At 40.0% G+C, this 15,004-nt stretch overlaps 1 protein-coding gene across 1 annotated transcript in view; it reads left to right on the top strand.

Moving 5' to 3' along the window:
• Positions 1-732: 732 nt before the first annotated feature.
• STX12 (syntaxin 12) overlaps positions 733-15,004 on the top strand; it is a 42,179-nt gene continuing 27,907 nt past the window's right edge. The window contains exons 1-2 of the mRNA XM_008575573.1: positions 733-930; positions 13,607-13,676. Coding sequence (XP_008573795.1) covers positions 813-930; positions 13,607-13,676 — 188 coding nt within the window. The 5' untranslated portion in view covers positions 733-812. The remainder of the gene's footprint in view (positions 931-13,606; positions 13,677-15,004) is intronic.

A 15,004-nucleotide genomic window follows, 5' to 3' on the forward strand; every position in this document is an offset into this window, starting at 1 on the left:
TGGTGCTGACAACACCAAGTCAAGGGTTAAGATCCCCTTACCGGTCATCCTTAAAAAATAATAATAATAAAAATAAAAATAAATAAATAAAAAGGATTGTCCGTTATGTACTCTAAAGATAAAAATATGGATAGAACAACGACGCTTGCTGTGAGTTAATGAAGAATTGCAGGGAGGATTCACACACAGTACGTGTTCAATAAATATTATTATTATTTTATTGTTAGATTAGAAAAGGAGTGGAGAGAGAAATGAAAGTGGTTGGGAAAGCATAAAAGTGCTCCGCAAATACTACCAAAGCCCTAGAATTGTAAGTAGAGTGAAGAATTTGGGGTTGCGGTTTGGTTACGGATCTGAGTTTCAAGGTTGCTGAATTCGCCCATATTTGGGCCTGAATTCTCACAATACAACAGAATAGGATGTAAGGGCTGAGATCATCTGGTACAATTTTGTACACATCGAAAATTCTTGCCTCCTGTCACTGTGCCCTGGCGAGGAACAACACCGCCGCCACCCAACCTCATCCAATCTGAGCCCCAGCTGTGTGACGCCACCGCCCCGACCCACACCCCCAAGCCTCGGGGAGCGCAGCCTCTAGTCCACAGCCCAGCACAAGCTCCAGCGGCGCCTGAGCAAGGGGGCGGGGCGGGGCGCGCGTGCGCGCTACGGGAGGGCGGGGCTAGTGCGCACGCAGCTTCAGCTCCTTACCCCGCCCTTGTTCTTCCCGGTTTCCCTGTCAGCCTGCGGGTACTGTCTGACGGCTGCTTCCGGTGGGAGCGCGGTGCAGGGCAAGCCGGTCTCAGCTCCTCGTCATGTCCTACGGTCCCCTAGACCTGTACCGGAACCCGGGGCCCTCCGGGTCCCAGCTCCGGGACTTCAACAGCATCATCCAGACATGCAGCGGCAACATCCAGCGGATCAGCCAAGCCAGTGAGCCGGGGAACCGAGATGCGGGGGTCGGGGGTCGGGGGCCGTCCTGGGGACAGGCCTGGGGAAGGCTGCCGGCACACGGAGCCCGGCCGGGGCTACGGCCAAGGCCACACCGGAGGCCGTCTCGGGCTCTCCAGTCTGGGGGCGGCGGGCCGCCATCCTCGAGTCTGTCAGGCCCTGGCTCCCCGAGGGTCCGGAGCCCCAGCTGAAAATTGAGTTTCTTTTCAGGAATTCTGCCTTCACGGTATTGGGGCCAAAACAGCACACCTGACAACCCGAGGGTGGGAGGGTGTGTGTGTGTCACTTGGAGAGCAGCGAGTGTGTTGACTTGGCGCAGTGGTCAGCCGAGTTTTTCCTGTCATTCGCCCTCTCCCCACCTACATTATTTTCCTCCTTGGCCAGCTTGGGTCGAGGGTTGTTTACTGATTTAGGCTTTGGGTTGACATTCTGCTCAGCCACTGGCTCCTCGGAAATCAGCAACTTTCAATTAAGGGAAGTGGAGAGTGCATGTGTTTGGGTGACTTAATACTGTCTTCCTGTAATGAATTCGTAAATCAGACACAATGACTGGTATTTGTGGGTGGGATAACTTCTGTTTTAATAAATAGAGTTCACCAAAAACATTTCAATTTACATTAGTTTGCTTTTTGTAGCAAAGAATTTGGGTATATTTTTGGATTTTAAGCAGATAAGGCTTTTGTTTTCCTTCCCAATTTAGCTATTCTTTTGAACAAATCTGGTATACGGAGAAGCTCAGGAACCTAGCTGCAACCACACAGGAAGTAAGACATGGTAGAGTTGGTGGTGGAATTCAGAATGTCATTGCTTGTCTTAAAACTCCCTCCTCACCAGTAGAGTCTGAGTGAATGTGTAGCTGAATGAGTCAAATATAGGCTGTTTCTTGTGCTTGAAAAATCATCTCAGAACCTTATAAACAGGAGGTCATCAGCAGTAACATTACTTGGAAAGAATGGTGATCACCCTTGTTGTTTATTATTGTTTTTGTGAGGTTGGCTGTAGTCTGTCAATAGGTAGAACTAGCGGGCCCTAAATTACAATTATATTCTATATTTTAAAGAATAATCTATCACTTTCTTTTAAATTTAAATGCATATTGTAGAATTTGAGAGGTCGAAAGTTTCTGATGGGAAGGGATTGAGACTGGGTGATTTGGAAGTGGAAAGAACTTATGTGGCTTGTTAAATTCAGAAATAAAAAAAATTAATATGCTCACTGGTTAGAAACCATAGTACTCTGTGTTCCAATTTCCTTTTGTGAGGGAGCTGTAATACAGGTTAGATCAAAAAATTCTGTTTCAAGGCTGAAACTTTCTTGTTGAGGCTAAACCTAATTTTAATGTCTATTTGTGAAATATTTATTCAACATATAATTGTTTGAGTATCAGGCTATGTAGTAAGTATAGGAATTGCATGTATCTTTCAATAGGGAGCCTGTGGAGTACATAAACATTCAAAATATAAAGTTGAAAGAGATCAGAGCCATAGAAGAGATATAAATAACATTATGTAGGTTTTCAGGGAAGAGAAAAACCTTTTTTGTGACCGGTAAGAGGATTGTAACCCTTGGCTTGGTGTCGCCCACACCGTGCTCAGCCAGTGAGTGCACCGGCCATCCCTATACAGGATCTGAACTCGCGGCCTCGGCGCTCCCAGCGCCGCACTCACCCGAGTGAGCCACGGGGTCGGCCCAAGAGAAACCATTTTCAATTGGGATGGATCAGGGGAGACATTAATGGCATTTGAGCTAGATCTGGAAAGATGGTGGAAAGGATATGAACCTTTGAAGGTAAAGAGGAGAAGAGAATTTCAAGAGGGAATAAAATGAACTGGTATGGTAGTAGAAAAGTATAGGGTATATACAGAAAAGGAGAGTAATTTAATTTGGCTAGAGTGGTGAACTCCAGAAAGTAGTGGAAAGTGGAAATTAGTGTTGGAAAGGTAAATTGGGGCCCAAAGATGAAGGATATTAAATACTAAGTTAAGGAGCTTGCATTTTATTCTTTCAAGAATGTGTAAACTAAATTAGAATGTGAGAGACTAGAATCAGAGACACCATTTAGGAACTGTGAAAATGAAAACGGGCTGGCTGTTTAGCTCAGTTGGCCAGAATGCAGTGTTATAACACCAGGGTCAAGGGTTCAGATCCCCATACCAGCCAGCCACCAAAAAAAAAAAAAAAAAAAAAAAAAATCTTTTGGGCTGGCCGGTTAGCTTAGATGGTTAGAGCACGGTGTTGTAACACCAACATCAAGAGTTCAGATCCCCTTACAGGCCAGCCAGCCAAAAAAAAAAATCTTCTTTTCTTTTTTTAAAGAAATGGGTTCTTGCGGGCTAGCCAATACAGGGCTCTGTAAAACTAACCCTACCAAATTTGTCAGTAAAAACAGTAATATCAACTTGATTGGATCATACCAACAGTCCATACAACATAGGTGAAAACCTTGGTAATAGTATTGGTAAGATTGGGCATTGGGCATTGGGCTCCAGGGAATCATTGGAGTCAACCATTAATAATATTAATAGCTAACATTTGAGTACATAGTGAGTGCCAGGTAGCATGAAAAGTGCTTTACATATATTTTCTTACTTAATTTTATCACAACCCTGTAAAGTAATTACCAGTATTATTAACATTTTATGGGTAAGGAAACAGACTGATAAAGGTTAAATAATTGACCAGCTAACAAACAGCAATACCTGAATTTCAAACCAGGTCTGTCTCTTACAACGAGCAATTTGCTGTTTTATAATTTTTAATTAATATTACAGTTCTGTAGCAGTTAACACTCCAAGTATACAAGTGACTTGTTTTTTCACTCTTCAGAGGACACTCTGGGGGAATACCTGAAGCTGTGGTGCTTTCTGTTCTTGTGGTATGTCCATCTCCCCTGCTAGGCTGTTAGCTCCTTTGAGACAGAGTACATGATTTATTCATCTTTATATTTCGAGTACTTATCTCAGTCCCAAGCATATGATAGATTCATTCATTGACTATGCAGCAAATATTCTTTGAGCACCTGCTATGTGCTGGGGATAGAGCAATGAACAAGAGACAGAATCCCTGCTCTGATAGTGTATGTGTGTGTTTATGTATGTGTATGTACATATACACACACATATAAATAATATCAAGTAATAATAAGTCCTATGAAGAAAAATAAAGCAGGATGCTATGGTTTGAATGTTCCCCCAAGCTCATGTTGGAACTTAAACACCAGTACGGTGGTGAAAGGTGGGGCCTTTAAGAGGTGATTGGATCACAAGGACTGTGCCCTCTGAGTGGATTGATCCATTCATGGAATAATGGGTTAATGGTTTACTGGGTTTTCATGGGCCTGGTTCTGATGGCTTTATAATGAGCGGGAGTGAGAAGGTTAGCTCTTACTCATACCATTCTCACCATGTGATCCCTGGTTGCTATGGGACCCTGTAGAGAGATCCCACCCAGAAGAAGGCTCTCACCAGATGGGCCCCCTGGACCATGGACTTCCTAGCCTCTGAAACTATAAGAAATAACTTTCATTTTAAAAATAAATTACCCATTTTCAGGTATTCTGTTATAAGCAACAGAAAACTAATACACAGGGTAAGTGGATAGAGAGTGAGGGGAGAAAAGAGTGGATGTGCTATTTTAGGTAAGTTCGTCAAGGAAGGCCTCTCTGAGGAGGTGATATTTGAGTGAGTAGACACCTCAGCGAAGTGAGGGAGAGACTTACGTGAGTAGCTAGAGAAAGCATTCTAGGCAGAGGGCAAGAGCAAAGCCCTTAGTGTGTTCAAAGAATAGCAAGGAGGCCAGTGTGGCTGGACTACAGTCAGAGAAGGGGAGTGGAGTAGGATAGGAGGTCAAGGAGGTAGTTAGGGATCAGATCCTATAGGGTCTCGGTGCATAATAAATTGTATTCAATTGATTTGAAAAAATGAGGCTTTTCTACCATTTTGGAACTCTTCCTGCCTCTTTCCCCTTGTACTATGTAGTATCTACCATATCCTATGACCTTAGGCAGTGTAAGTTGAAATCCTTTCCTTGGGATTGTTTAGTTAGGAATTGGGAATTTTAAATTGATAGGATAATGTTGCATCTCCCCACTTATCATGCTAGTGCCTCCCCCACACCTCTCCAAGACATTGCCAGCATACCCAAGTATATCCTTGGAATGTGAGCTCGTAGATGTATATCCTCACACCTATACAGCCCTGCAAGGACCTGTACTCATTGAAATAGCTATTCTTTTTTCTAAACTGTTCAACCACAGAGGTGGGTTTGGAATTGCTGAGCACATCAGTCTGAAATACAGCAGCCCACTGTGAGGCTATTATAGGTACAGCCAAGGTTGACTGCCCGGTACAAATGGTTGTTATCAGTATGTGTGGGGTACAGAGGAAGTGTACTTGACTCTACTTATTGTGAAAGGATGGATCTGGGCAAGTAGTGCTGAGGCAGATACAGGAAAAAACCTAACAGCCTAAAGTTAACTCTGAAGAGATTAAAGAATAGTATTTCTGTTCTTTTTGTTGCTAATTTATTGATATGATTTTGCTTACTAACAAAATAAGGAGTTGAATTTTTAAAACTGATTATCATGAAATCCGGTGGGTTCCTCTTTCAAAGTTATTTTCTTTTTTTTGTTGGCTGGCCGGTACAGGGATCTGAAACTCTTGATCTTAGTTTACAAAGTTATTTTCATATTTGCCTCTTTTTATTTCATTGCCATTCTCTTAAGTCTTCATTATCTCAGCATCTGTATTCCAACAGCATACTCTGAGGTCTCTGATTGCAGTTAGTTTACAAAGTTATTTTCATATTTGCCTCTTTTTATTTCATTGCCATTCTCTGAAGTCTTCATTATCTCAGCATCTGTATTCCAACAGCATACTCTGAGGTCTCTGATTGCAGTTCCTCTTGATACTGCTACCTGCAATACATCTAAAATCCTGTTTTCATTATACTGTTCACCTCTTCAAGAGCCTAATGTGGCTCTCTGTTGTCTACTGCATCAGATCTTAACATTCACTCTCTGGGATCTTAATCCAAATTAGCCATATTTTCTTCTCCTCCTCATTCTTTGCTACAGGCAGGTTATTTTTCTTAACATCCTTGAACACTTGTTTTTTGCTCCAAGTTTTTGCTCACTCTGTTTCTCCTTTCTTTAATACCTTCCCTCTCCCTATCTCACTGGCTATATAAATTATACAAATCCTCTGAGTTGTCCTTAAATCCTGCCCCTCGTAACTAAGCCTTCCTTTGATTTTGAAAGATAACGTCAGCAGATCTGTGATTGAGTCCCTGCTCTTCTATGTACTGTTAAACTTAAACGGGTTATTTTCCCTTTTTGTGTGTTACCCCATCTGTAAAATGAATGGAATTGTTAAAAGGGGATGTTAGAAAGTACCTTGTGTACTGCCTGGCACATAGAAGATATTCAATAAACAACAATATTAGCTGTTGAGTCCCCTGCCCCACTGTAGTTTAGTAGTTAGGTGGGCAGGCTCAGGAGTCATACTGCCTGGGTTTGAATCCTAGATCTGCCTTTTACTAGCTGTGTAAACAGATTGCTTTACCTCTCTATCTCAGTTTCCTCATCTATAAAATGGAGTTAATACCTACTTCATAGGGTTGTGAGGATTAAATGAGAAAATTTATGTAAAATGCTTAAAATAGCACCTGCTACATAAGAAGTGTTTAAGAAATGTTAGCTATCATTTTTTGTTTTTTTCCTTTTAATTCACAACAATTTTCCATCACAGTAGCACTTATATTATTCTTTAATTAATCCAAGCTTTTTGACCTTGTCACTCCAACTAGAGAGATCACTATTATATTTGTGGGGACAGAGATACCATGCATTATACATTTCTCTTTAGCTACAGTGCCGGGCACAGCAGTGGATGTGTAGTTGGCATTCATTATGTACTCAATTGATTTTATCATTGCTAAGTACATTTTTCTTGATCTTGAGTTTGATAATAGCTATCCTCAATTGAGTGCTTTTCTATGCCAGACATCGTTCTAAATTTAGTTTCAAATCATCTCATTTTATCCTCATAATAACCATATGAAGGTTCTCCTGTTATTCCCATTTTTTAGGTGAGGAAACAGGAGCACAAAGGAGTGGAAGCTTTGGCTCAAGATCACTCAACTAGGAAGTGGTAGAACCAGGAATCAAGCATAGGCAGTCTTAATTCAGAGCCTATGCTCTTAACCGTTACATACTCCTGTCCCTGCTACGGTAAATGGAAAATCATACCTTTATTAATTAGTACTCATTTTCAGTTTAGTTTAGAGCTTTACTATTGCAGTACAGTGACTATTTTTTAAAAGTTAAGAAAGGGCTGGCCGGTTAGCTCAGTTGGTTAGAGTGTGGTGTTGGTAAAATCAAGGTCCAGGGGTTGATTCCTGTTACTGGCCAGCTGCCAAAAAAAAAAAAAAAAGTCATGTAATTTTCATTGTAGCTATATAAAAATAGAAAGTAAACCAAATTTTCAGAGTAAAACACTGAGACGACTTCATTGTCATAATCACCATGTATGCTATCATTTTCTCATTTGGTATAAATAATGTTTTTTCATTGAATTTCTAATGTACTGAATTAGAGCATTAGATTCTGTCAAATGAAGAGAAAATTTTTCCTCACCTGTAATGTTTTCAATATGATTAGACTTTGATTTGGATTAAGGCTCATTTGGAGCTTCAGATTCTGCTGATAACAGCTAAAAGCACATAAAGAATGTTCAATTTAGTCGTTCCTAGTGTGGATGTTAGCTGAAATGTACAATAAATTGATTTGCTTTATATTCTTTTAAAAGTTTTAGCCAGGACATGCTTTTAAAAATGAGAGGTCAGTGATAGGAGAAATTGAAGCCTAGTTTACAAAATTGTTTACATGGAACTGAAAGATTTATCTTTACATTTGACCTAGTCATCTGGTTTCTAGGGTTATGTAGTATTTCATAGGAGATAATCAATTATTTTCATCCAAAATGTCATAACACATCAATCTAAAGTAAAACTTTCATTTACTAGAATGCTTGGAAAAGAAGTTTTCTCATTAACCAAGTTGCCAGAAAACCCTTTTTAGATTCAACTCATTTTGATAAAAATATTTCTAAAAAGTATCACTTCACTTTTTGATATTTTAACTGTACTCAAGTGGAAATAAGAATATATGTAAACACTCTATTCCTTTTTGTACTTTAGGTTTATTGAAGGATACGGTTATTAGATGTAAAATATGTGAGTCACTGANAATATATGTAAACACTCTATTCCTTTTTGTACTTTAGGTTTATTGAAGGATACGGTTATTAGATGTAAAATATGTGAGTCACTGACTCACTAATTTTGGACAAATCCCTGATGCTGGTGGTCATGGAGGCAGTATATAAAAAGTTCTGCTTCTTTGGATTCCAGTAGACTAAGATACTATTGTCCTTATGATTTGAGTTTCAGGGTATCTGATACCTGAGTCTTGACTGGAAACTTTTCAGAAAATATCTTAATATGTAGGAATTTAGAAAGAGTTAAGGAAGGCTTAGATTAATTCTGGTGCTTAGCTAGCAAATTACTCTATGAAGGGCCGGCCCGGTGGCGCACTGCTGTAGTGCACCAGTAAACACTCTATTCCTTTTTGTACTTTAGGTTTATTGAAGGATACGGTTATTAGATGTAAAATATGTGAGTCACTGAGTCACTAATTTTGGACAAATCCCTGATGCTGGTGGTCATGGAGGCAGTATATAAAAAGTTCTGCTTCTTTGGATTCCAGTAGACTAGGATACTATTGTCCTTATGATTTGAGTTTCAGGGTATCTGATACCTGAGTCTTGACTGGAAACTTTTTAGAAAATATCTTAATATGTAGGAATTTAGAAAGAGTTAAAGAAGGCTTAGATTAATTCTGGTGCTTAGCTAGCAAATTACGCTATGAAGGGCAGGCCCGGTGGCGCACTGCTGTAGTGCACCGCTTGAGAAGCGCGGCGTCGCTCCCGCCGAGGGTTCGGATCCCACATACAGACTGGTTCCCGCTCACTGGCTGAGCGAGGCGCGGGAGCAACACTGAGGGCTGCGATCCCGTTGCAAAAAAAAAAAAAAAAAAAAAAATTACTCTATGAAGTCCCCATCGCCCCAATTTCCCCAATCTCCTCTACCGCCACTCCACAAATTCGGTTCATCTCAACAAAGAAAATCAGAAAAGTCTAGATAAAAGTCTGGAAGAAAACAGAAAAGTTCTCAGCTGAGAATACACAGAGAAGAACAGATTATAAATTGATTTTTTCCATATTCTATAAAATTCCCATGGCTCTCTAGGGTAGTTAATACATTTTGATAGATGATTAATAACTTGATACTCTGACATACCTCTAAGAAGAGTTCTACTTCTTTGACTTTTTTGTTGGATCTACCTTTACGTGTAACCATATATTCAAACAACTATTTACTGGAGGTGTGTGTGTAGGGCATGGTGGTTGTCCACATACAAAAATGAGTAGAATGCAGTCCCTGCCCTCTAGAGGCATATAATCAGTCCAGTCCCATTTGTACCTTGCAGTTACAAAGTTAAGAAAGTCACAGGTGGAGCTTCTCTATGCCAAACTTTTAGGCTGCAAAAAAACTCCTTGGTTACACAGCATCATTCTGGGACTAGAGCTATTTCATTATTACTGAATTTTAGAATTGAGCAATGGTGGGAGTACTTATCATTTAGTCCTCACATAATTGTAAAGATCTAATGAGAGAAAATAAAAACCCCACACAAATAGTAAGTAGTCAATAAGTGTTAGTTAAATCTGAATATTATCTACAATTGGCGAAAAAGAGACCTAGCAAAATGAAATCACTTGCCTAGTGCCATACATCTAGTTAGTGGTCAAGTCTGGCTAAGATTAGGTCTCATTATTCCTAGCTTATATTCATTCATATCTTCTGCCTTAAAAAGAGTGCCATGCTGGGGCCGGCATGTGGTGCTGATAACAACAAGGCCACAGGTTCGGATCCCATACAGGGATGGCTGGTTAGCTCACTGGGTGAGCGTGGTGCTGACAACACCAAGTCAAGGGTTAAGATCCCCTTACCAGTCATCTTTAAAAAAAAAAGTGCCATGCCATGATGTAAAGAGAAGCTGACTCAATTAATCAGTAATTATTAATCAATAATTATTTTTGTTCCCACTGGGTGCCTGGCGCTCTGCTGGACTCTGGTGAGTACAGAGGAATATTTCCACAGGTGGAAGTGAATTGGGAAAGGGAATAGGTTAGAGCAAGGACATCAGCCTATATGGCACAGAGAGCTATTTAGTTAGGGAGGTATCAGATAAGTAGGGTGGGGTTAAATGGAACACTGGGAAATCTAGGCCTGCCCCGTGTGACTACATTCTATTTCCTTTAAGAGATGGACTTTTGAGAGAACATAATGTGGCACAAGAATATAGCCACTGGAAGTAGCCCCGGGTTTGAATTCTTGTTATTATGACACTCTGCTCAAAACCCATCAGTGGCTTCACATTTCATTAAAACTCAAAGTCCTTATAATTATTTACAAAGTCCCATATAATCTGGCTCTCCATTACTGCTTTGGCCATTTATCTCTCTTGCTCACTCTGCTCTAGCCAGCCTGGCCTCCTTGCTGTTCCTCAATCACACCAAGCACTCTTGCCGTGGGGACTTTGTACTAATTACTCTCTGCTTAGAGTGCTTCTCCTCCAGATTGCTGCATGGCTTTATCTTTCACTTCCTTTAGATCTACGCTCAGTGTCACCTTATCAGAGAAGACTCTCTGACTACCATATATAAACTAGTACCCTCTGCCCACCGCTGTCATTCCAGTCCTTACCTGAATTTATTTTTCTTTATACTATTTATCATCCCCTGATATATGTTTATCTATTTTCCTTAGAATGTAAGCTTCTTGAAAACAAGTGTTTTCTAGTGCATAGAACAGTGTAGAATATGTACTCTACTCAAAATGAATGAATGAGTTCCATAATTCTCATGAGGTTCAGTGTGCCCATACACAATACCAGGATAATAATACTTAAAGAATTGCTGGGGTCAAATAAGGTAATGCTTATCAAGCACCTAGCCCATTGTAAAATGCTCAGTAAATGTTAATGCCTGCCCTGTTTTATAATTTATATTTAATGTTGTCCAGTTGGTAGTTTTAGTGGTATCTTGATTTCCATTTGACTTAGATAAGGACAGTCCACATGTTAGTGATAAAGAAAAAAGGTTATTTATATCTTACATAATGCTACCTTGGCAGAATGCAGTAATTATAGTGCTTACATTTTCTTATGGAACCATTAAGCTCTAAGTAACCCTCAATTAACAGAATAGATATATTTTAAGGAAGTTTTGTCAAAAGGCAAATTTCTTTTTTCTTTTTTTTTAAAAGATGACCGGTAGGGGGATCTCAACCCTTGGCTTGGTGTTGTCAGCACCACGCTCAGCCAGTGAGCGAACCGGCCATCCCTATATGGGATCCGAACCCGGGGCCTTGGTGTTATCAGCACCGCACTCTACCGAGTGAGCCACGGGCCGGCCCAAAAGGCAAATTTCTAATCAAGTGAATCCTATATTTCAATTATGAAATTGGAGTTCCTCTTTTTTTTTGGGGGGGGGCAGCTGGCCAGTAAGGGGATCTGAACTCTTGACCTTGGTGCTTGGTGTTACCAGCATCATGCTCTAACCAAGTGAGCTAACCAGACAGCCCCTGGAGTTCCATATTTGCTAGGTCTTAAAATAAGGTGAACTCATAATCTGAAGTGCCACAAACCTATATATCTTTGACTCTGGAAATTTTTACATGATGCAGTGATTTTGGCTAGGGAAAAATAACTTGTACATATGGCTAAGGACTGGGTTGTTCATTTCTGCATTGAATGAGTAGAGTAGAGTCACCCAGTAATCAGAAGATTTTTGCCTAATTATTGCTTCTTATCAGACTTATGGACTATTTTAGCACATCATTGTTATTATAAGGTACTTAATAAACTTTAGATTGCATTTTTACTACTTTTGGTGACCAAATTGGGGACAAGATTATGACTGTGACTTCCAAATTTTGTTAATTTAAAGAACACCATTACTGGGCCGGCCTGTGGCTCACTCGGGAGAGTGCGGTGCTGATAACACCAAGGCCCCGGGTTTGGATCCCATATAGGGATGGCTGGTTGGCTCACTGGGTGAGTGTGGTGCTGACAACACCAAGTCAAGGGTTAAGATCCCCTTACCAGTCATCTTTAAAAAAAAAAAAAAAAAAAAGAACACCATTACCATTAAGTGAATTTGGAACAATTAATTTTTAAGTTTCAAAATTCTAATAAGTCAGATTTTTTTTTCTTACTGGACATGGAAGCATTTTATGTACAGTGTCCCTATAATATTCACAAATTGTACAATACACATTGATTTCCTCATCTTCATCCACTAACCCAGTCATTTACCAGTCTGGTGTTTCACAAGTGAAACTTTGACACTAATCCAGAGGACAGGAAAGGCTCTCACAAAGGAGACTGTCTTTTGGCTGGAGGAGCCATATATCTTTCGTGAAGTTCTATTGAAACTTGAAGATAAGTGTGTTTCTTCTGGGTGAAGAATGCTCTATTAATGTGTCCTGTACTCCAGCTACCTATAATAGAAGACAATGAATGCTCATAAAAAGCAAGCAAGCAAACAAGAAATCACACAACAACTTCCTACCTCTGTGAATGAATAAATCTCCCCCACTCTTCCCACCAGCCAGAAAAAGAAAATGGAAAGCAAGGCAAAAAGAAATCAAGAGTTCTATTCCTGTTGCAGAAGTCAGTGAGGGACAGGGGTGTTCAGATTCCCAGGCAAGCTGGTGTCAGAGTATTATTCCTTTTTATTTCCTCTGGACCTCTGCTTTCCTGGTCCAGGCTAGGGGTTTAAATGTCCAGGATTCAAACATGACCATTCCTAGTCTTAAAATATCTAGGAAAAGATAGAGCATGCTCAACAAAATTGTGTGTTTGACTATATCACAGTACAGACAGCACAGTTGGAAGAACACAGCCATCAGAGTCTGATGTACCTTGGATTGAATTTTTGCCCTGCTATTTATTAATTTTGTATGCTTATATAAGATACTTTACCTCTCTAAATGTATTTTCTCATGTGCAAAATGAAGATATATCTACTTCAGACTGTTGCTGTGAAAATTAATAAGAGAATGTATACAAAGCTCCTAGTGTAGTGTCTGGCACACAGAGGTACTCAGTCAGTGGTAATGTATCATTAAGATAAGTGTACACTGTTTTCCAAAAATGGCTGCTATAGAAAAATTATTGTGTATTAATGAATTTAAATTTTTTATTGTTGCAATTGATATTTGGTATCAAGGCTCTTCCAAAGGTAATGAAATTTCTAACCAGTGCCATGGGATACCTGGAAAAATTAGCAAATTCTTTGGGGATGACAAACAAAACCACCTTGTTCTTAGTGTCATAGTTACTCTATAGGAGAAAAGTGAACCTTGTAATTAGTTTTTGGAAGAACACATATGCCAAGGTTTTGTTCATAGCATGTTTTCTATTAGTTGCATGTACTTATTCAGGATATGGAGAGACCAGTGAGCTGAGAAGTAGGGTGCTCATGATGAATGTATTTTTCTTTTAAATAAATTTTTCCCCCCCTCTCTCCAGCTGCTCAGATAAAGAATTTGATGAGCCAACTAGGAACGAAGCAGGACTCAAGCAAGCTACAGGAAAATCTGTGAGTAGTTTCTTAACAAGGTTGGGTTTTGTGAGGGCCTGTTAAGGACATACTTCAATAGTTGGATCTAGAAGAGGGGCAACAAAATATATATATTAATGGATTGTCATCTCCATTCTTCTCAGAGTCCTTGAACTCTCATTCTTTCTTCCCTTGGGCAGTTTAACAGAACAATTTAGGGAAGTAGAGAAGGGAATTCCTACCACTCTTAAACTATATTCTGCTCGCTACTTTGCCTGAATGAGCCTCCTTGTTGGCACAGGACTCTTGATGATCTAGTCTAGTTGGATATCCAACTATATATAATATTAGAAAAATGTATTCAGAATCACCCAAAGGGAGACTGAAGGAAAGAATAATGGGCTGGTAGGAGGGAATCTTGATTCTTATCATATCCTCCTTGACTCCACTTCTGCTCTTAGAAGTTCTATTCTTCATTTTTAAAATATACTGAGCAATCATCATTGTTTTCTGTCCTAGACATTGTGAAGTGAGAGAATAACTGTTATTACTGTGAGCATATGAGATAGATATGAAATATCTCTGGATATTTTAGTATTCCCTGGGATGTTCAGGCTCCTGATAGACTCCCTCTTATTTTTTATCCTGAAAGCCCATTTGCAGTGAAAAAAACACTAATGTGTTGTCTCAGTCCTTTTGGGCTGCTATAACAAAATATCATAAACCGGGTAGTTTATAAATAAAAACTTATTCCTCATAGTACTGGAGGCACTGGTAGATATAGTGTCTGGTGAGGGCCCACTTTTTCATAGATGGCACCTTCTTGCTGTGTACTCACTTGGAAGAGGCAAGGCAGTTCTCTGGGACCTCTTTTATTAGGGTACTAATTCCATTTATGAGAGCTCCACCCTCATGATCTAATCACCTCCAAAATGACCCCACCTTCTAATATCATCACATTGGAGGTTAGGATTTCAACATATAAGTTTTGGGGGGACACAAACATTTAGACCATAGCATGTGGTTTCTGTTCTCCCTTAAAAACTTTACAGAAATGCCAGAGAGTAGAGGAAATCATGCATGAAAGGAGCTCTGTTTAAATTTCCACTACTTTCCAATCCCACTTAATATATTACATATTCTTCCCTCTTTAATTGCCTTCCCTCCCTACTCTTTATGTATTTTTTTTTCCTTTTTGTCTTTTTTCGTGTCCGGCAACGGATCGCAACCCTCAGTGTTGCGCCCATACCAGACCGGGACCGGCAACGGGATCGCAACCCTCGGTGTTGCGCCCACACCTCGCTCAGCCAGTAAGCGGGAACCGGTCTGTATGTGGGATCCGAACCCTCGGCGGGAGCGCCGCCACA

Source organism: Galeopterus variegatus, unplaced genomic scaffold, assembly GCF_000696425.1.
Source record: "Galeopterus variegatus unplaced genomic scaffold, G_variegatus-3.0.2 Scaffold1207, whole genome shotgun sequence".
Classification (NCBI taxonomy): domain Eukaryota; kingdom Metazoa; phylum Chordata; class Mammalia; order Dermoptera; family Cynocephalidae; genus Galeopterus; species Galeopterus variegatus.